At 37.6% G+C, this 22,423-nt stretch overlaps 1 protein-coding gene across 3 annotated transcripts; it reads left to right on the top strand.

Annotated features, from left to right (window-relative positions):
- Positions 1-4,221: 4,221 nt before the first annotated feature.
- DIRAS2 (DIRAS family GTPase 2) lies at positions 4,222-20,768 on the top strand. Of its 3 annotated transcripts, none has more exons than XM_036403414.2 (2): positions 4,222-4,333; positions 16,732-20,768. In XM_036403414.2, the coding sequence occupies exon 2, from the start codon at positions 16,771-16,773 to the stop codon at positions 17,368-17,370; it is 600 nt and encodes a 199-aa protein (XP_036259307.1). In that variant the 5' UTR covers positions 4,222-4,333; positions 16,732-16,770; the 3' UTR covers positions 17,371-20,768. The 3 variants fall into 3 exon arrangements, with proteins under 3 accessions (XP_036259307.1, XP_036259308.1, XP_036259309.1); XM_036403415.1 differs by lacking the exon at positions 4,222-4,333 and adding an exon at positions 4,352-4,536; XM_036403416.2 differs by lacking the exon at positions 4,222-4,333 and adding an exon at positions 6,160-6,183.
- Positions 20,769-22,423: the final 1,655 nt, after the last annotated feature.

The following is a 22,423-nucleotide window of genomic DNA, read 5'->3' as shown; positions in this document are numbered from 1 at the left end:
GACAAAATTCCAGTAAATATTTCTGATGCTAAAATCTTTTGCAATGTTCCCATACTGATGATGTAGATTAGCTAATTTTTTAGTACAACTAAATACAGCATAGGAAGATAGCAAAGTATGAATTTAAATTTACACTAACTATTTGCCATTTTGAAGGATGGTTGGAAAGAAGAACTAAATTTCTTTATGACCTTGCATAACTAAGAGAGTACCTTCCCAAACATGCCGAGGAAAAAGGATATATTTTAGCCAGTTTGTGGTTTAGTGAAAGTATTCCAGAGAAACAGGTTAACAGGAGGAAAACCATCCTAGAACAGAAAAAATTGAGCTTAGTCCTTGCTCTCTGCTGCCTTCTCCAAGATTTTGTTCTGCCTTGCAGAGAGAAAATCTTTACATGTGAGCCACTGTTTTACATCTTAATCTTTTCCAGGGAAACGGAAGACTTTCTCATTTTCCTGTGCACTATATAGGCCATGGATTGAATTTTGACTCAAAAGCTGTACTTTCAGTACTCATGCAGGTTTGTGCTAAATGTGCATTCAAGCTTTAGGCAGCTCATATTTTGCTAACTAAGCAGATCTCTTGTTCCTTGAATGCCCTCTCTAGCTCGGATGCAGCACAGAAACCTGACAATTATGTAGCTTGCCTAAGACTTTTGTTCATGAGGGAAGCTTGTAACAGAAATACTCTGGTAGAGCTTTGTGCCCTTGCCTTCTGCACTTTCACTTCTATGCAGTAACAGATGATGCACACTCTGTGTTTTATAGAGTGGAGCTCTCTGGTGCCACTGGGAGAAAGGAAGAACCTTCACTGCAAACAGACGCTGTCCATTCTGACCCACATTCACGTGCATCCGTGTCCAGAGAAATGCAACCTCCCTGCAGCTTAGGGTAGGAAAATATTTACCCAGCTGTGCCTCTGCTGGCCTGTGTGGAACGGACCGGGGTGTAGTTCTCTGGGATTCTCTGCTGGGATCCCATGTGAATAATATTATTAGGTGAGGCATGCCTGAGATTTTGGAAGCCTGTCTTGCCTAGCACACCTGAACAATGCCATTTAAAGCAGAAATTTTACAAAATGCTCACTGATGGGGGTAACTGCCATGTTAGTTTTTAGCAGACATAGTCAGGAAAATCCCCCACAAAATTATTTTACAGTGAATTATAGCATGGCAATTCAGTACTGTGCTTCTAATCAGAAAAATATTGTGGTGGTTTTGGTGGAAGAGAGCCTTGATGGAAGATGTAGAAATTGTTGGACATTTTGTTTCTTAGTGAGGTACATATCTGCAACCTGTACATGAAAAATTTCAGTTCCTTGGACAGATAAGGAAAGAATGAAAACAGTCTATACCTATACTTTTATTTGAAATAAATTCAGTTTTGGAAAGAATCAGCATTTTGAAAAAGTATGTTTTCAAAGTTTGAACATCCATCCTGTTAGAATAGGGTGCAAGAACTAGATTTCCCAGACTTGTAGTATGAACTCAGTGATTGAAAGCTGTAGCTGTGGTGGTGCGTAGTGTAATGTTGTTTTAATTCAGTCTGGCTCGTCCTGAAACGCTCCCCCTTTCTCCCTGGAAATCCCCAAGTTCTTATCGTTATTTGTCTATCACGTCTCCCCTCCCCTATCCATCAGATGTGTCTTGTTGTCCCCACCCCTGGCCTTTGTCCATCACTCGGCAGCCCTGCCTTTCCTTCTAGAACCTTCTCCCCAGGGTGTCAAGTGATTGGGCAAGGGCAGGGACCCCTCCCCAGTTTTTTGCTGATTTGTTAGCCTCATGCGTTCATCAAACTATGTATCAGTTTCTTCATACCCTCATTTGCTGTCGTGTTGCCCCTCCCAGGCCCTCCCCCTTCCCTTATAAGCTGTTACTTGCCCTCAGTTCGGTGCTCAGTCCTTCTCCCTCCACCCTGCTTTTTCTCCCCCTTCGACCTTCCTTCAATAAACCTGCCAACCCTTCCTGAAGGCTGAGTCCCTCTTTCCTTGCCTGCGCCTCCCTGCGTTTGCCGCCCTCCTTCGCTCTCGTATCGTGGATCTCTTCGGGACCCATAGGCGCGATAGGAGCTCCGGGCTCCTCAAGCGCCCCTTCGTCGCTGATCGGGGCTGAACGTGAGCCGGGCAAACTCATCATCTCAGCACCGCAGCATGTAGCAAGTCAAGACTCAAATTCTACAGATGCTTGCACTCTTTTTAAGGAAAATTGAAAGATGTGTTCACAATAAGGATGCACTCACTGAGAACTGAAATCTGTTAACCTTTGAAAATTATTGAGAAGCCATATTCTTTGTAAATACAAGAGCACTTTGACTTATTAAATAAATGGGTCTGGATTCTGAACCCATGCTACCATGGGCAGAATCAGGAAAAATCACAGACAAAATCCCTGAGCAATATTATAAATTGTATAACTTGACCGTTGCTCTGTTGCAGTAATTATATAGTTAGACTACAATTTTTAGTTTACAGTACAATTTTTTCCTTTTGAGATATTAATCAGCTAAGTCTCCATGCACACAGGATTAAGATATTGCTGAGAAGCTGTGACAAAACCAAAGGCAGGGCTTTGTTGTCAGGCTCTGGGAGCAGGCCTGCAGCACATGGTTTGTTCCACATCTTGCTGCCTGCCTGGGAGCCTGTGGAAACAGGGCTGAGGATTAATCTGTAATGATTAATTCATTAATCATTAATGAACTGCACATTAATGAAAATTATTTCCTCAGGCCATATTTTGCAGGTCATCATGTATCCTAACACACTTAGAGGAGAAACATCATAATTTCTCCCTTCAACAAAAGTGTTAACACAATAAATGAACCTTTCATAAAAGCAATCAAAACAAATCCATTTTTAAAAAACAAATTAAATATATTTTAAATGCCACTGAAGGTGCCATTTAAAAATTATCACACCAGCTGTAAGAAGCTAGCTGCTCAATTGGTCAGTCACAGCAAGCATAAAAACTGAATCCTTTCCTTGCTGCTGTGACAGGTTCTGGGTGTGACCAGCCCTTCACAGGGCAGTGCTCCTCAAGATGGGCATAGAGCCCTTTTATGTCACAACTCAGCTACATGCTGGCAGCTGGCTTAGAAGAGCCATAGTCCCTGCTATCTGCTTATAAAGGTAGCATCTCACAGATCACACAGTATTCTGATCCACAAGGATCCCCAAGTCCAACTCCTAACATACTTGTTGTGGGATTGAACCCACAGTCCTGGTGTTTAAAGCACCATACTCTAACCAGCTGAGCAGATTGAGGGGTCCATGCACCTTCCCTGGGGATTCACCCAGATTCATAGAGAGACCCTGTACTAATGCTTCCTTTCTGCAGTGACAGTTCAAAGACCTTCAGTGGACCTCACTTTTAGCCTAGAAAGAAAAGTGTTAGAAGCTGCTTTAAAAATAAACATCTGAAGGAGACACTGGATTTTGCATTTGGATTTTTCCACCAAAAAAATAAAAAAGACCAACCAAAAAAACAAAGCAATCAAAAGAAAACCCAACAAAACACTCCAAAACCCAAAATACCAAAACCAAACTAACAAAAAAGCCCCAAGCAAACAAACAAACAAAAGCCCCACAAATAAGCCTCTACACCATTAAAAGTGGAGAAAACCTCTTAATTTATCTTTGTCTATAAATCTCAGCAGTCCTGTTTTATCCTGATGGTGCTGTCAGGAAATAAAAAAATCTGATTTGTTTCAGATGAGTGAAATTCTGAGGTGCTATTGTGGACAAAAGCTATTTTAAAGGCACGTTTTTCTTTCTACTGGTTTGGGTTTTGGTTTTGTTTTTTGTTTCTGTTTTTTTTTTGGGGGGGGGGGGGAGGTTCGGGTTTTTTGTGAATAAATATGAGACCTAAGGGATTAAATTTCCAAGTAATAAAAATCAGCACAGCTCCATTGATCTGAATAGGGCTATGCTGTTTTTTGCCCTGGGGATTAGCCTCACCAAAGGTTTTGTAAGCTTTTTTAACTTAAAGAGACAGGCTTGTTCTCTGTTTCAGAACTGAAAGAAATAGAGAATTGTGAGCTCAGGTTAATGTAATCTACAGCTTTAAATGATAAACTAGAGCGTGCGCCGAGGCTTTAGAGACTAATTGTAAAAATCTACTACATTGGTTGAGAGAAGCAGAACATTACAGCTTTTGTGTACATATGCCCACACATACATATATTCCACAATTATTCAGTAGGTGGCAGTTAAAAGCCTAGATGAGCTTTGCAGTCGCCATTTAGGCAGCAGCGCCAGCAGAGGCTGGAGTCAGTGCGCCCGTAAAAGCAGAAGGAGGGAGGCTGCGATCCAGCCAGCAGGAGCATTACCCAGGACCCAGGTACCGGGGCAGGCGGGAGGGAGGACGGGCAGCAGCCAGCCCCGGGCGCCGGGGGAGGGAAGCTGCGGGCGGCGGAGCCGCAGCCCCCCGGTTCAGAGAGGGGCTCCTTTCTGGTGGAGGGAGCCCAGGGCAGAGAGGGAGAAGAGCTGGTGCAATGACAGACAGAAACTGAAGAGCGTTTGAAGCTTTCTGTTCCTACACAGGTAAATTTCTTTCCATTGTTTTTCTACACTATCTTGCACAATAGGCAAAGCTTTGCGTGGAATTTCGAGGTCTTCCTTTTCTTCAGCCAAAATCCACAATGCTCACTCGGCCAGAATTTCCTCTGAAGTCGGTAGAGTTTTGCCTGAGTTACAACTGCAAGATATGCTCTAAGCTAATATCTTATGTAGAGAACATGGCATGCTGTAAACTGAGGCTAGCAAGGAAGTCAGATGCTGGTCATAGACACACTGGCCAGTTAATTATCATTTTTCTGTGTGCTGGGATGCTAGTAATGACCTTTTTTTCAAGCTGACTTTCATTAAAACCCAATGTGCTGAATTTTGCCCTAGTTTATAGAACTGCCACTGCAGTGGCTTAAGGAGAGATTAATTTTTTGTTTCTTTGAAATGAAAGCTACATTTCAACTTAACTGATAGAAGAATATAAAAATGTGGGGTCTGAATAAAATAACACAAGGTGTTTCTTTCTCCAAGACGGATACAACTTTGCAGCATCCCACTGACAGGCAGGATTTTTTTCCCAGTAGATTGTCCCTCTTCCAACTGAATGAAAGAATATAAATCATGAAAGACCATTCTCAAGTGCCTGAGAGCTGCTGAATCAGATTTGATAACACTTTATCCCTTTCTATCTTCCCCATGAAATGTGGGATGGTCTGTATGCTGCACCACTTGGACACAGAAGGGTGAACACAGAAAGGAGCAACAAAATTGGATGCATTTTAATCTTAAAGAATTTTCTGAATGTCCTGTTCTCTCATGAGTACCTAGTGAGAGGACTCATATATGCCTGTTTATAAATGCACACACATACAGTTGTGTAGGCTGCATACAGCTATGTACACCCCACTCCTTTTGGGGCAGACAAGGCTGATGAAACTGACTGCTGTTGTATCTTCGCCAAGATTTACAGTTTACCATTATCTAGAATGCTTGCAGGTCTCAACATATTTAACTCTGGCTTTTACAGGGCTATCTTGGCTTGCCCCCCTCCCATTCCCTTTTTTACTTTTCTCACTAATGGACTTCAGTTATGCTCAGGAGCTGCTCTCTGGGGCCAGTCTGTCCTCAATAAATGCAGTAGTACCCAATTCATGCAGAATGGGTTTTGTGCCATTGTTCTGGAGCTATGAAATGTGATATTCCTCCAGGCTTCATGCTTTCTCTCACACCACATGCAGCAAATCTAAGGCTCTTGCATGAAGAACTGTACAAACATGGAACAAGTTCAACCACACAGCTACAAATCAATGGTCCCATGGATATGGAGGAATGAGTGTGATGTGCAGCTATTTATCCTTATTCCTGGTAAGAGAGGAGAATGAATTGGTATAAATGAGCTGTGAATGCACTTAGGCTGGAAGATTTCAAACCATTAGAGCAGCAAGGTTCTTAAATTACATTCTAGTTGAAGTAATACATAGAAAACCTTTTAAATACCTTTTAGTTGTAACTTGATGGAAGGGATTATGTGAAATGGTTGCCTGCAAAGGCAAAGCACTGAATCTGATAATCCAGAAAGTCTCTTCCAGTACTGAATACCATTTTTACTTTTCTCTGGAAGTTGCCTGCACTAAGGAATCCCTTTGCAAGCGAGTGAAGATCTTCGGAAATACAGTTTTCCAGGTATCTCGCATCAGTCAGATGAAAGCATATTTCTGCTCTGTGCTGCACTATTGTTTACACCAGCAGACTCACAGGCACTGATGAACCTCAGGCTGAGTAATATCACTTTCTCACAGTGCAGACCAGGGCTCTTAGGAAGTTGATTGGAGTTCAGAAGCTCCTTCTGGCCAAGTGGTCATGATTATATTACACCAGCATTGCAGTCTCTGTAGTGCCAATAAAAATAGTGGGCTGTACATGAACTGATACTGCTGTCCTGAAGTCGTTATTAGCACTGTTTCTAGTTTCCTTTGAGGATAACCTGATAACTTTGTTTTCTGGATTTCTTTTGTGCTAACCAACACAGCTGCCCATGTAGAGATCCCAGCATCATGTGTGAAAAATCAGACTTGGACTTTCATTGTGACAGAGTATGTGCTATTGCTCCCAAAACTAGATTTTTAAATAAATGTGCAATAAATAATATTCTGGTTCAAAGATGCTCCTACAGAAAGACTGCATCCAATTTCATTCGTATTCCCTTTTTCTCTCATTATTCAGGTTATAAACTTATATTTTTTCTTTTTTTTTTTTTAATGGTTTTATTTTCTACATTGATTGCATTCAATTCACAGTGTTGCTCAGTAATTCTTCTGTAATACATAATGAGCTGCATTTGAATATGCCCTCTCCCAAACTTAGTTCGAGTATCAGGACATTTGTACATGTAAGCTGAAACAGTATTCACTGTGGGACATTTTGTTTGGTATCGAGACTGATTCCAAATTTTTATTAATTTTCCCTTAATATTTTAGATTACCATGAATAATTGAGCAACAATCAATATTAAATAGAGGAAGAAAAAATGGCAATTTTGTAAACATGGATATTAGTAATATAAATTTCCTTTTTAAATGACCAATATCCAAAATGACCAATATCCAAGAGAAAATATTTCTAGACATTTTCTTTTCCATTTGGGATTTTAACTTTAAATACAGACGTTTCCAAGTATCAAACAGTTACTTTTGACTGCATTTTTATTGTGACATCAAAATTTAAACATGCATTAAATTATCTTACCTTACTGCTGGAAGAGCAGTGGAAAAGACCACCTGAGTGTCTATGCAGATGTACATACTAATTGAAGCAGAAAATATTCTCATTTACCTTGTTGAGAAAAGAAATATTGATTAGTTTTCAATCACAAAGTATTGATAAAAGAATAATTCTTGAGATGGGTATCAAGGAAAGACAAGAAAATGTGGAAAAGTGTGTGTCAAGTCTGTCACAAATGCACTTTTGACTCACACTGAGGTCAGGAGCACCTCCTATTGATGAAATAACTTTAAGTTGAATGTTGATTTTCTCTATCTGAGATTAAAAGTAGTGTCTCTGGCTATGCACGTCTACAATATGCTATGGCAGGAAAATCCAGTCAGCATCAGCCTGACTGCAGATAATGAAATTGGTTTTAGCTGAATCTGAAAAGGATTCTCAAAACTGAAGCTATGTCAGCCTTTCAGTTTCCTCATTCAAAATATGTATATATTAAAGAAACCATATGAAAAGAGCAAATCCATTCCTGGACTGGATTTTGTTGTTTCCTTCCCAAAATGCCCAGTAGTTCTTATAATTAATCTGAAGCTAAGAAAAGAACACTTGCCCTTCTTTTATTTTTACTTGTTTATTTTTTATATTCTTCCCTGAAAATTTAGCTGACAAATTTTATCTCTTCTGAAAGAGTTAATTGTTTAAATAATCAAATATTAGCTACTATCAGTAACTAAAATATTGCAGTTAACCCAAATAAATAACATTACCACTTTCCCAGTGTGTACACGTAAAGCTTATAGTGTGTTACTCAGTATGTTTTTATCTTCAAAATATAGTTTTTATAAAATTTTTTAATACTACAAGGAAAAGAAACATGCATCTAGAAAAAAATTCTCTTAAGGCTAAACCTACTTATCTTATTTCAGAATTGAAAGTAGTGCCAGTTGGAGTGCTGAACATTTATAGACAATCAGAAAGGTGGTATTACTATATTGTAGTCCACAGTTATAATTTAATTGTTAGTTTTCAAAATATTCGGATTTGCAGAAGAATTTCAGTAGAAGAACAGGCTGCTTAGTAGGGTCTGGAAACATATGAACGACTGTATTACATTGTTTAATTAATTATCAGGGATCATTTTGGGTCCTGAAACCCACTGCATTAACCTGTTCCCAAGTTATTTGCCAACAAGCTAGTGGCAAAATGTTCTGTTTAAGCCATTGCTTTGAATGGAATATTATTTGGTTATGAAATCAGAAATATTCCAGTGGTCAGGATAGCAATCTAGCTATCCTTCCAAGCCAGACAAGGAAAATTAATGACAGGAGTTATGTCATAAAAAGATACTTAACCTTTAATAATTTTGCTTCTATAGAAGATTTACATAAGTAGTCTCAAATTACATTAACATTATGGAATTGAGAACTACAATAAAAGGCAAAATGGCCACCAGTCTTCAGTGTTTCCTCTGATGAATGGAAAATAGTCTTCCATGAATTTACAATTCTTCTGTGTAAATATACATATTTATACGGAAATAGCTTTTGGTCAACGCTGGGATTTTTATCTCACAATACTGAGATCCATAAGTCAGAACCTATTTTTTTTTGAGTGTACAGCTGGAGAAGCAGAAGTTCACGAAACATGTAAAGCCATTGCTCAATACCAAAAATGATTCTACTATTAGAAACCAGAGGGGCTGAAAATTCATACTGAGTCTCTGATCCTGCATTTGCAGGTGTGACAAATTCTGGTTTCTAATCATACTGCTCTGTCCAATGGCATTATGTGTTACTTGTTGAAAGGCACACATATGATGTTGTATCTTGATTAAGTTAAATCAATTGAAAACTGAGGAAAAACTACTGTATTTAGTTAATTAATTTGGGGAAAGAAACTTTTAAAAAAGCACTTCCAAAGGGAGCTAAATAGAATTCTGTTTTTTTGACATTTTTATTTCTATGTGTGCATTAATGACTACCTAACTACACATATGGAAAGTCTTCTGAGAAATTTGTTTCTGAGTTTTGATGATAAGCACTTAGAGATTAAGACACTGGTCAACCAAAATACTCAAGTAGATAAATCAAGAAAGTATCTGACATGCCTAAAGCAAAGCCTGAATTTAGACAGGAACTCTCATGAAATTCTCCCTTTTAAATTTTAAGATTAACCAAGCCACTAAATAGGAAGTAACAACCAATAGGACACCTATGCACCCTGGGTAATCTTAGAATAATATTTCTGGTTCTGCACAAAAGTGAAGGTTTTTTTAATGTGGTAAATGTATTCACCTGTCCATCCTGGATAAATTTAGCATAATATTTCTGATGCTAATTGAAAGTAAGGTTTTTTGGTTTTTTTGTTTTTGTTTTTGTTTGGTTTTGGTTTTGTTTTTTTCACACAGTAACTGTGTTCAAGGATGCTGAATCTTGTTTTACGGTAATGGTTCATTAGTACATATCTGTTGCAAAAGAGTTAGTTCTGGGTAACAGAGCTCTCAGGCAACAGCAGAGCAAACAATTTCAGTGTGTCCCTATGTGTAGAGCTCTTTGCTGGATCAGGTCCAGCACCTTCTTAATTTTCTTCACATGAACCCTCATCAGGGAAGGGAATCAACAGATCCTACTGCGTCATTCAATCTTCTGCCACCAGTCCTGCTGTCTTCAACAAGCAATGCCACTTTAGTTAAGCCTAATTCCAAAAATCCATGCTATCTGTTGTTCGTACAGGAAACATTGTCTATTTGTCTCTACCCTTTCTTTTTTCCAGTTCTTTCCTGCCTAGCAAAACTATTTCTGCCACAACATCTGCTAGCCATATGTTAGCCAAAGAACAAGTTAAGATTTTCATACAGTCACAACTGTGCATGGGGGATTTCTTTCTTTTACCAAGGGTTTCATAATTTCTTTCTTTTACCAAGGGTTTCAAGTTTTGAAAAGGCATTTTTGTAGAAATGAGATTTTCAACATAAGTGTGATGACTACAGGACAGCACAGAGGCTGGCTTCTACCTCCTTTACATACAGCTGCTCTTAAGACAATAGTCTCATGTAAATACAGAAAAAAAATGCAAAAAATTTGTCTGAAAGCCTCCTGTCCTTTCTATTTCTCTTCTGTGTAAGGCCAGGATATTGAAGGAAACCCGCAAAACCTCTTAGGGAACTCTCAGAAAGACTTTGTGATGTTAATTTCAGTTTAAGGACTCTAAATTATTAATTTTCCATGCAAATTGAAATGTTTTCAACATTGTAGAGAACCTAACTCTAAAATGAAATCTGTTTTGGTTTAAACAAATTGAATTTTTAGTTTGAATTTTTGCTTTCTATGAATACATTGAATAATAAAAATGTCTGATTTTATTCCTTACTTTCAGATAATCAAGCAAATTTCACAATAAGGACAATGTGTCAGATAAAATCAGCAGGTTTCTGACAGTACTTTTTATGTGAAGAAGATGCCATTTTTCTAAGGAAATCTCTCTGGTCATCTTTCTATAGCTGAAAAGAATTGCTATAAATGCTTTTCTCTCCAACTGTTGTTGAGAACAACATAAATAAAAAGTGCTACTGCATTTATGCAGTGAAAAAAAAATCATGATTTAGACTAGCTGATCATCAAAGAGCAGACTTTCAAAGAACATTTTGTTTCATATTAGAATAAAAAAATTCTTTCCCTAGGTATTAGAACCTCATGTTGTAGCAAAAAGTTTTTTTAACAGTTATCATTTGGTCTCCAAATGTGTCCAACTTACCCTTGACTTGATAAGACCAAATAATACAAGTGAAGGAATAGAATGAAAAAGCAAGTCTTATATTAACAGATGAAGGCACTGGAAGTAGGAAAGTCCCCATTCTTAAAGTGCATATTCATTAGCAGATATGGTGAAAATACTTCCTGAGAAATGTCTCTTTATATGCACAACAAGAAAAAGATCCTTGCAGAGCTCTTTTCCTCTTTCATATAAATAATGTGACATTTTTCACCTTTGATGTTGGGAAATGGACATTGATCTTACAGTCCTGCTGTAATCCATCTTATCTATAGCTAGATCCTTCACCTTGCACCTCATATCTTTGTGTCATGGTGTCATCCCTGGTTAGCCTCATGGACTGTTAATTTAAACTGAGGCAAGATTTTGAACTGTACTTTATTGGTTTTTCACAATAACAATGACAATATAAACAGAGACATCGCCTTAGAGCTTAAAAAAAAAGAAAAAAAATACATGACTGACATGAAATGGTTTTACTTGAGGAAAAAAAAATTCAGGAAATTAATACACAGCATCTGACAACTGCTGAATTTCATATCAGACTGACATCTCAGTAGGACATCATAAGACCTAAAGAAACTAGATCAGTTAAGATGTAATCAAAGCCTCTGACTCCAGAAAGCGAAGGCAACATCACACTGTTTTTTAAAATGAATGCAACACTAAAAGATATAATCTAGTAAAAAAAAAAAATCAACTAAACTTACAATTTGTGACATTTTGTGGTAGTCTAACAATGAAAACATGGTGAAAATCTTTTGCAACAAAACCCAAGACTGGAAACATTGGAGATAGGTTGATTTATTTTCTGTGCTTATTTTCAAGCATAAACTGAAAGAATTCACCAGCTGCGAGTTCTAATCTCATATTGCTCTAAGAGTACTCAAGTAGATTAGTTTTCAGAAGTTATTTTTCAGGCTTCCTATAGCTTTTGGCTGTTATTGCATATGCCGTATAGCCTAAATATCCACATGGCAGGCAAGTCATAAGTATATTTGACAAAAAAGTTAGGCTATAAAAAATCCAATTAAAGATTACAGAGAGCTGTGGAGGTGCAGTGGCTAAGTAAAGGATCAGTATAAATGATTTCTTAAATGCTAATATACTCACATGTAATTAATTAAACAGCCAATGAATGTTAGGAGTTTAAACTATGAAGAGCATAATCTGTAACATGAGTTACTTTATTTAGACATTTAAAATACATATTTTTAATAATAAAATGCACTATATAATTAAATAAGTCAGTTTATGTCATAATTACTCAGACCTTGAACTGTTTCCTTCTGTCAGAAAAACATTTCAATTCTTTCACCTGGCATATCAGAAATATCTAGGGAAAGCATGCAGACTAACATAAAGGTCTGTAGCTAAGTTGGAACTGGAGGCAGTGGTTAAATATGTTGCCCCAGTGAATAGGCCATCAAGCTCACCTGCAGCAACTGAACTAGAGCAGCTCCAGCCTTGTGCTGGCAAAGTATCTGCAGGAAACATAGCTAAGTCAGCAGAGGTACAGACTCACTGTTTTGTGAGACTCATTGCTGACCTTTGTAGTCAGACAATTCAAAATGAATTGTATGTTATGAAAATATGAATGTATGAATGTATGTTATGAAAATTGCTTTGGCTTTTCAAATAAGTGTAGTGTTGATAAACTGACACTTTAGAGATAGGTTTTCACTGTTGCAGTTTGTGAAAGCAGAAAAGGCAGCAAATGAGGCTTCATTACAGAATAAATCCATTCTAACATGTAAAAAGCAAATATTTTTTTCTGTGCAGATTCTGAAAAACTGGTTTTCTGAATCACAAATGATCTTGTACAGAAAAATCAGACTTTAAAGTTAATTTTTCCATACCCTCACTGGCCATAATGTCACAAGCTGATTAAATAATGCCATACTTTATTTTGTCCTCCTGTGTGTTTCAGTTAACACATTTTAAGACAAAGAAACATCAGTAAGGCAAGAGGGTGGTATGAAAACCATTAACAAATGAACACTTGTGTGCAAGTCCAACCATTCATATAGAATGATTGTCCCTGCAGGAGATTCCGTGAGCAGATCCACATAGAGAACACAAAAAAAAAAGATAAACATATGGGGAATTCTTTCTGTGTGTGATCATAAAGACTTGTGTGAGCTTTTTTTTTGAGGGGGGACGGGTTGTATTTTTTTTTTTTTAGTTCCTGAGCACGAAAAATGTATAAAAATCTGTAATTTTTTATTTTGGCAAAACTGAGGATCTTCAGGACTCACAGACCAAACATTTACTGGGGTTACTGCTCCTTTGCAGTCACCCTGGCTGGGGAGGAGTGTCTCTGTAGAGAAGGTCCTGGTGCTTCGGTCATGGTCATGGTCCTGGTGATGGTCGCAGTGATGCTCGGCAGTGGCCCGGCGGCAGCAAATCCCCCTGCGCCTGTGTGTATGCACAGGAGCAGGGCCAGCCGGCCGAGGCAGGTGACAATCCCCCCTGCCCAGCGCTCACGGGACAGCAGCAATGCCGCCTGTCCGGTTCGGGCACCCCCAGCCGGGAAACAGCCGAGAAACTGCAGCAAGGGCAGGTGGGGCACCGAGGGGTCCGGGGCTGGGCGCTGTCCTGCCCTGCAGGCTCAGGGACCAGGGCCAGCTCAGCCCGGGGAAGGCAAAGTTCAAGGGACAGCAAAGCACAGCCCTCGACACCTACAGAAAAGCCATCAAAAAGGTGGAGTTGCACTCTTCACAACAGTAGATGCTGGGAGGAGAGACAACAGGTATGGCTTGAGTACCTTAGATTAGGAATAAGAGGGAAAAAAACATCCTGACGGTAATTTTGCATCAGAGTTTGTTTCCCAGAGAGACTGTGGGAAAGATTGGGGATTTTCACATCTGTACAGGATAGACAACCTTTTCCAGTGTCATGGCTGACCCAGCTGTGATAAGCAGTCTGGACCAGAAACTACTCAGGTCTCTGCCATCTGGAATTATCCTTTGATACTATGGCAATGTCTGAAGAATATCTACAAAATCTCCCTACACATTAGATCTGCTATTCTTACCACTGTGAAGTTTTCCTATTGTCTAATGTGAATTTGTTCTACAATGCAACCACATAACCTCTTTTTTTTTTCACTACACTCTCCATCTTTGCAACAACTTGCTATGTTTTGAAGATTGTTACCATGCTATTTCAGGATGTCTTAGAACTTTTCTGTATGCTTAATACTTCAGACCATTAAGTGCCCCACTTAAATTTGTTCTATTTATTGGGCTACTATATGTGTCAGTTTTCTTGGAGATTTCTGAGTATTTTTAGAGTATACAGTGTAATACAGCAGGAGTACAGTCAGCTAGCTTTTAAAATTGTATTTTTCTAGTCCACATTTCACTGATTTTCTTAGTAAAAGTTTTCATAGTGCATTTTTTCTCCTAGTGCTGTAGCTCCTAGGCTACGTGTAATATGACTGTGCCATGCTTAAGCTGCTTCTGAAGTGGAATCTGCAGATATTGCTCTCTTGCCTTTTTACTTACAAGAAATTATTAAACTATAATTCTTATGGTAACTCATTCTGTGCAGACATCCACAACTGTAAGCTCTAAGACTGTTCCAAATTTGCATGTCTGCAATTCTTACATACAGATTTATTCTCAGTGGAACAGCATTATGCTAGCTTCTTCTCCTCATTTTTTTTTCCAGCTATGTTTTTTCCTTTCGTTTTAACATAATGAGCTGCTCACTCATTTTATTTGTTCCTCAGAGGGTTTTGCATCTTCTATAAACACATACATGAGCATTTTTTCTGAGGCTACCTTTTCTTTCCATTCCTTCAATACTGCTGTCAGAAAAACAATTTTGCTTCAGTGCCTCAGGATGAGCACTCTTATTTATCAATCTTTCCTATATTTATACAAGCCTCTAAGAGTGACAGTGAATGTGGCACAGGAGAGATTGAAGGGGTGAAGCTGCCTTCTGCCTGAAGCCAGGCTGGGTAGACAGAGCTGTGGCAGCTCTGCACTTTGCCTCGGGATCAGCATCCCCAGTTGCACTGGTTATTCTGCCTATGGTATGGCAGATGAGGAAGTACAACTCCTTCATCCAACAAATTATGTAAGGACAGATGTTTTCAGCTTACTCAGACATTAAAATTAGGACACTATAGGATGCCCTGTAAAAGAAAGATAACTACATCAGGATATGCTTGAACAACAAACTGAAGATATTAGTGCAGCATGCATTGCTGTAGCTTAAGCCTAACTGGCATAATGAGTATCTGCATTAAAATGCAGAAACAGAAAATTTGGCATGAGCTTGCAACAAGAATAAGGGCATGGGAAGTCCACTAAGATCCACACCTCTAAACCATCAGTATTGTCTTGCTGCTAGACAGGTAAAAGGTAACTTAAAATCACCCTCTGCAATGCAGTGACTCCTTCTGCTGCATTGAAGAAATAGCTTGAAGGCTTGCTTTCAAAAGGGAAGAAATTCTTTGGGTTGTTCTAGATTTATTGCTGCCCAAGCAAAATTACAACAGGAAAATTTAATCACTTGGTGCCATTAAGACACTCGGGCAAAATTCCCTATAAAGCCTGCCCATTTTCTTCAGAACAAATACAGATGCAGCAAATTTTGCATTTTTTTCCATATGTACCCCTTATATATAACAGTTTGGTCTGAAGAGTGACAATACCCTATGCTTTCTTTAATTTTTAGGGTTCATTTTTAAAGTGTTTATTTGCTTAAATCTTACTAAATATACAAAGACTATGTATACTGATACGCTATGTACCCATTGAGCTGCTACTGATGGGAGGACACATTAATCTTCAATTTATTTAAATGAATTCTAAAACATCTACAGCTTGTAAACATGTGAATATTTTACCATTTCTCTTATTTAAAAATTATTTCCATATTTGTGGTCCTACTATACACAGATGGATTTTGTCAAGGGCAACTGACTGCAGGAATCACAGAATTTTGTGACCTTTGACATATGCCCTTGCCAACCTTAGCAATACAAGCCACTAAAAATGTTATGAATATGTCTGCAGAGCCTCTCTGATAAGTATAGCTAGTCTAGTGTCAAATATCATCGACTTCAAGATAAATATTGGAATAAAGAGGCAGACTGAATGTGAACAATCCGAGTTTATCAAAATGTACTCTTTGACCTGAAATGCCAGTGGCAAAACACACTAAAGTGGGACATGTGCTCCCATGGAGTTAAAAACAAAGGTCAATAAGTGCTGTTGCTGAATAATCCACAAATACATCTTAGTTGTCGTTTAGAACTTTAGTCTAGTCATAGTGGGAATAAATTCCTTAGCTATTGAAAAGCTGGAATATTCAGAGTAATTGACTGTCATACATGTCAGTGATCAGTTTTGACTATTATTTTAGATCTATTTAAGATATAGAAAGATAATTCCCTTTCTACAATTTGTTCAAGTCAAGGCCATGAGAAATTCCCAGATGCAACTTTTTAGTCATGTTAATATTAGTACAGTAGGAAGAATACTGAAGCACATAATGTTAATTAAATATCGACCATGAAGCAACAAAGATGGTATTTTGCCACCAGTCCAGACTGGATTGCAAACCCTAATTTACAACTGAATTAAATAATTCTGTAACCCCTTGCAAGACTTATTAAATTAGTGCAAGTGCATTACATTTATTTGTCTTACTGGGAAAGATATCACGGCATGCACTCCACACTTGTAGTAATGTCTCTCTCTTTGTTTTTGTTGTTTTCTCTCCTAGGTTTTCCCCCCTAGCTGAGCAAGTGGCACAGAGAGAAACATGCCTGAGCAAAGCAACGATTATAGGGTAGTTGTGTTTGGAGCTGGGGGAGTGGGAAAAAGTTCTTTGGTCTTGAGATTTGTGAAGGGCACTTTCAGAGAGAGCTACATCCCTACCATTGAAGACACCTATCGGCAGGTGATCAGCTGTGATAAGAGCATATGCACTTTGCAGATAACTGACACTACAGGGAGCCATCAATTTCCAGCCATGCAGCGTCTCTCTATTTCTAAAGGACATGCTTTTATTTTGGTTTACTCTATCACCAGCCGACAGTCCTTGGAGGAGCTCAAGCCAATCTACGAGCAAATATGTCAGATTAAAGGAGACATAGAAAGCATTCCAATAATGCTGGTGGGAAACAAAAATGATGAGAACCAAAATCGAGAGGTAGAAAGCAGTGAAGGAGAAGCCATGGCTAAGAAATGGAAATGTGCCTTCATGGAGACCTCTGCCAAGACGAACCACAATGTAAAAGAGTTATTCCAAGAATTGCTAAACCTGGAGAAACGCAGGACTGTGAGTTTGCAAATTGATGGCAAAAAAAGCAAGCAGCAGAAAAGGAAGGAGAAGCTGAAAGGAAAATGTGTGGTGATGTGAAATTGCATCGTCAGGAATCAGCTGTGAAGTCTCATCTGACAATACGCATGTAAACCCATAGACAGCAAACAACCATGCAAGACCCTATTTATTAGTATCTGTTTTAAGAGAAATACTTGGAAATTGAAGAAATAAGGTACTGTAATTGCTTTGAAAAAAATGGAAAAATAAAAATATGTGTAGTCTCACAATCAATTAAAGCATATCAGGAAGAAAACAAAAGATGTCCTGGAATACCTTATTTTGTAATTTACAAAAAAGAATTGTCATCATTCACATAATATGAAAGATTGGAAAACAACTTAATATTACCTGCATTTGCATATAATTGCAAGAGAAAACAATGGGTAATATCAGAAGAAAAACAAAGAAGTGGTAGTAAAGAAACCTAGAACATACAAATACATGCTGGTGGTGTTAACCATTTCCTTAAAAAATGCTGTGGATGAAAAATTGTATGCCATTTTAATTACTGACCGGTGGGAGAGTGTGCATAAGACAGTCTTGGATCGCCTGAATGAATGAACTGTTGCGCAGTAAAAGGAAGCATGGGGATAGCAGTGAAAAGGGACAGATATTGTCTCTATGCCCCCAGCATGATACTTCTTTCTAGTATGATGCAGTGTTTTAACTGAAGATCATGGAAAAGCGAAGTCCTGTAAGTTGGAGATCATCTTTTCTGGGCTCATTGTTTCAAGGACGACCTGAGTTTTTAGCCTGGATATATTTCAGAAGAACAAACGTTTATTTGTGGAGAATGTCAGATGGAATGGTGTACGTATAAAACCAGAAAGCTTCCCCAGGGAGAACTGACTGGGTAGTTGCCTACGAAAGGCTCTGTGGGAGAGACTCAGTTCTAATGCTGCTGCCAGTTAGATGAACACATGGTGTGGTTAGTGAATGAATGCAATGCTTTTGAACTGGTGGTACCCTTGGAGTGGGGTTGGCATAATATACAAATTATCATATTAGCTGACTGATACTTCTTTACATTACTATATTCCAGTTAGAAGGGTTTATGCTCATGCCCTACGAGGTCTATTGCCTTTATATTGTCAGAAGTATTTTATATTTGCCGTTTAAACTACTGATTTGAACTGCTGTGACTATAGAACCAAATATATATCTGAAGTTAGCGACCACAAGAGTCTCTAAAATGGGGGTTTTTGGGATGAGCATTGCAGGATCTGGAATATTCTGCAGTCAGAATGGAGTTATAATGCAATACAAAGTTCAGAATAGAAAACACATTATTTAAACATCCTGTCAGGGGAAAATGCTCTTCTCAAAACCTTTGAAAGGGAAGAAAAAATTGTGAGCTTTCCTGGATTTCTGTCCAAAGCTTTTTAAAAAACTAATATGAATGATTGAAGTATGTATCCTAGTGATGACAAAGGCCATCTATGATAAAATAAGCACATACAATTTTTAAACGACACATTAAAATTGTGTAAGTCTCAATTTGTACCTTAGGAACTGCTTTGAACCAATAAAAAGAGCCTACCATATTTTTTAGTAAATGTTTATGTCAAGAAACATGGGAAAATTAAGTCGAGTACTAATATTATTAGCCTGCATGCTAGTGCATTATAAATATTTTCCAGGGGATGTTCAAATGCAGTGTTTGCATTAAAACTTGCTACCTTGTTCCTTTTGAAGTTATTGTCTTGCTTATCTTCCACATTTCTAGCAAATGTGCAGATATTTCAGAGGTAGAGTAATAGCATACAAAAGAATTGCTACTAGTGCTGTCTAGAGAGGAGCACAACTTCTGTCATGCAGTCAGAAGTGCTGGCACCTGTAGAATTGAATGTGAAACTCCTACTGATTTCAAAGAGACAATTTTTTTTTTGCTGTTTATTTTATTGCATTAAGAAGTGAAAACTGGAAAGAGCATGGAAAAATTAATGCTCTTCATTAACAGTAAATTCCAGGCTCTTACACAACACTCTTTCTCCATAAATCTCAGAGCACTTTTCAAAAATGACATCATTTCCTTAACTTCTCAGGTGGTGAAAGTGAGGCACAGAGAGAGGAAACAACTGCACATAGATCGTCCAGCAGGATAGTGACAGACCCAGGAACAAAAACAGTCACAGTCCCGTGCTCATTCTGTGTTTTGTCAGACTGTCTCTTCACATTCTTAAATAGTTCCTGAAACACATAAAGAAGCCTGGTTTGACCTATACAGCCAAGTGCATCTTTCTTGATAGTCTGTCAATAGATCAAAAAATATTTCCACATCAGGGATATAAAACACTTAAAAGCACTATGTTTAGTAAGACTTTTATAAATGTTTATATATTTACTCTTTTAAAAAAAAAATTGCTGATGATGCTACACATCACAGCAATGGATTCCATGGATGAAGCTGTAAAATCAGAAAAATTATCAACGTTAAGGCATAATGGGTCACATACAGAGGTCAAAAGCCCTCAGATGCTAACACGCCGGTGCCAAAGGTCATCATGTGTGGCACATGCCTTAGCAGCCAGCATAGAATTATGACAGAATCTCAAAGAGAAAAATAAAAACTATATATAGAACCTTTTAACATTATTGCTTGAACTGGAGGAATTATTTACATAGTAAACTATCTTGCAGAAGTACAATATAGGGGATCTAAATTACTTAAAATGTACTGACTGCAAAGATATTACAGGCTGAAATTTAGCCCTGGACTTTTATTTTTTGAATGTGCCTCATAGCAAGAATAGAATAATTGTATAGCAAAGATGGAAATAAAACAAGTACCTGCCAATGTTTAGGCTTGAGGACCATATTCCTTTAGTTCCCAGCTGACTCCTCACCTGCTATGTAATAAGCCATGAAGTATTTCATGGACTTGCATGTATCAAAGCAAGGCCAGAACAGAAGCAATATTACTCAAGGACCACAGACTCAAAAGAGAGCATATTTTATACCCTTGCATTGCCATCCTTGTTTCTACTATTAGATTTTACATATCTTGCATATGTGTGAGCTGGTTTAAAATGTTTGTTTTGCTATTACAAATCGAATTATTTTTTTTAATATGGAAAAAATAAGGTAGAAGAAGAAAATGTACAGCTTTATTACATTTTGTGTTTTATTTGGGAATGTGGTATGACTATAATAGCCTGTTTAAAATGTTTATGCAAAATATTTAAAACGTGTAAGTTCTACAGTGAATTTTAGCACCCAGAAAACACAATCTAGCCAAAACAGATCTTTAAAATGCATGACTTTTATATGTAGATATGAAATATTAGGGTATGTTCTCGTCATGAAAATGTGTTGTTGCAATTTCTTTAGCAAATATTTTGTTTCAAAACTGAATAAGAAGTCATTTGTGTCTACTAGTTTCCATGTTTGTGGTGATCTAAACATTCAAAATAAAGTTTTAAATCTTAACACAAGTTTGGAAGAAGTCTTGTTGTTGCCTGTATTTGTTTGATTCATATTATATATTTTTTGAAATAGCAAAGGCAATTCTCTAAATCAAAACAGACTCTAACATGTTAGGCAGTGTCCCAAAATCTTCAGCTCTACAAATCAGTTCTGAGAGAACTAGAGAAGTATTACCTTACCTAATACTACTTCTATTATACTCTGGCAAACACACAAAGAATTCTACCTCCATTAAAAAAAAACTAAGCCAAACAAAACCAAACCAAAACAGCTTATCAGTGGATGCTCCTTTTGGCCAACAAAAAGCAAAATAATTCTGGAAGCAAAATAATTCTAGTCTGTTTTTTATTATTTGCTTTAAAATAATGGCAGATAGAACTATATGCTTGTGAAAAATTAATACTTAATGTATGGATCCTGCTATTCCTGCTCATTTCTAAAAAAATTCTTGATGTTCTTGCAGAACTTCCCACTATTGCATTCTATATTACCAACTGTTGCAAAAAATGTCAAAAATAATAGTTTACAACTTCTTGCAATTCAGAAGATGCAGCTAAAGTTGTTCAGTTAAATAATTATTTTCATATGCAAGCAATAATTACTATTCAACAGAGGAAAGGATCCACTAACAATCTGAAGTAAATAGACACAATGATAGGCACTATAACCAGTGACGAAATATTGAGCACTGAATGTAAATTTAATGTTACTGTAAAGTAATTACATTTGTCAGCCCACAAAGCTTTTTATTTTTAGTAAAGAGCTCTTATGAATTCTTATTATTTTATTTTTTTTTCTTCTTTCAGTATGCTGTCAGTTACTGGTCTTGGTCCTGATTCTGGCAGAGTCTATGGCAAAGCAGTGGATGTGCCAATTCATTGTCTGGAGTTTTACACAATACAGTCAGGAATTACTTTATAGATGTTATCATATTCCACAGAAATACCAGAAACATTACAAAATTCCCTTGCTTTGAATATTTTTCCCATTGGTTACTACTCCTGTTTCCCAGTGGAAAGTATTTTAATTTTTAACTCATACACTCATTCAAATTTGTGAATACCTGCCACACTTATTTCACTAGCAATTTAACTGACATGGTTCACCCATCTTTGAAGCACATTTTCTAGTTAATCCACAAATTTATTTCATGTACTCAAGTGTATCTAAAGTTTAACTCCACTAAAACTGCAAAGAGGGAGAGTGGAGCCTTGAAAATACATGGAGGGTGTTCCTTGTGAAGGATGCAGACTCTTCTGTAAATTAACCAGATGTATTTGCAGTTTAAAGAAAGCATTAAAACTCTTCTGTTTCTATAATTTATCTTGGTTGAGTACACTATTTCATAATGGGTCATAGGGGTTATGAAATCATAAAGAAACTGAAGTTCAAAGGAGGAGCTGTTATTCAATCTGATATATTTATTTCATACTCAGATGACAATAAGTGGCCCACAATGGATCCCACAAGAGCATCTCTATTCTCAGATTCTCAGATCATGTTGCAGCTGGCAAGGGGAAGGAGCAGGGCAGGGATGCAGCACCAAAATCCACCCCAAAACTAAAATCAGCTTCTCAGCCTCCACACCTGTTGCTCTAAAAGCTGTGGATGACAGTGTCTGTCACATGGAAATTACTACTGTATTTGTATTAATTTCAGTAGA

This window comes from Molothrus ater, chromosome Z (genome assembly GCF_012460135.2).
Source record: "Molothrus ater isolate BHLD 08-10-18 breed brown headed cowbird chromosome Z, BPBGC_Mater_1.1, whole genome shotgun sequence".
NCBI lineage: Eukaryota > Metazoa > Chordata > Aves > Passeriformes > Icteridae > Molothrus > Molothrus ater.
This window is presented reverse-complemented; position numbering and strand designations above follow the sequence as displayed.

Bases quoted from the DNA above. Each gene is read 5' to 3' on its own strand.
- DIRAS2 (XM_036403414.2), top strand. From the start codon at position 16,771: ATGCCTGAGCAAAGCAACGATTATAGGGTAGTTGTGTTTGGAGCTGGG.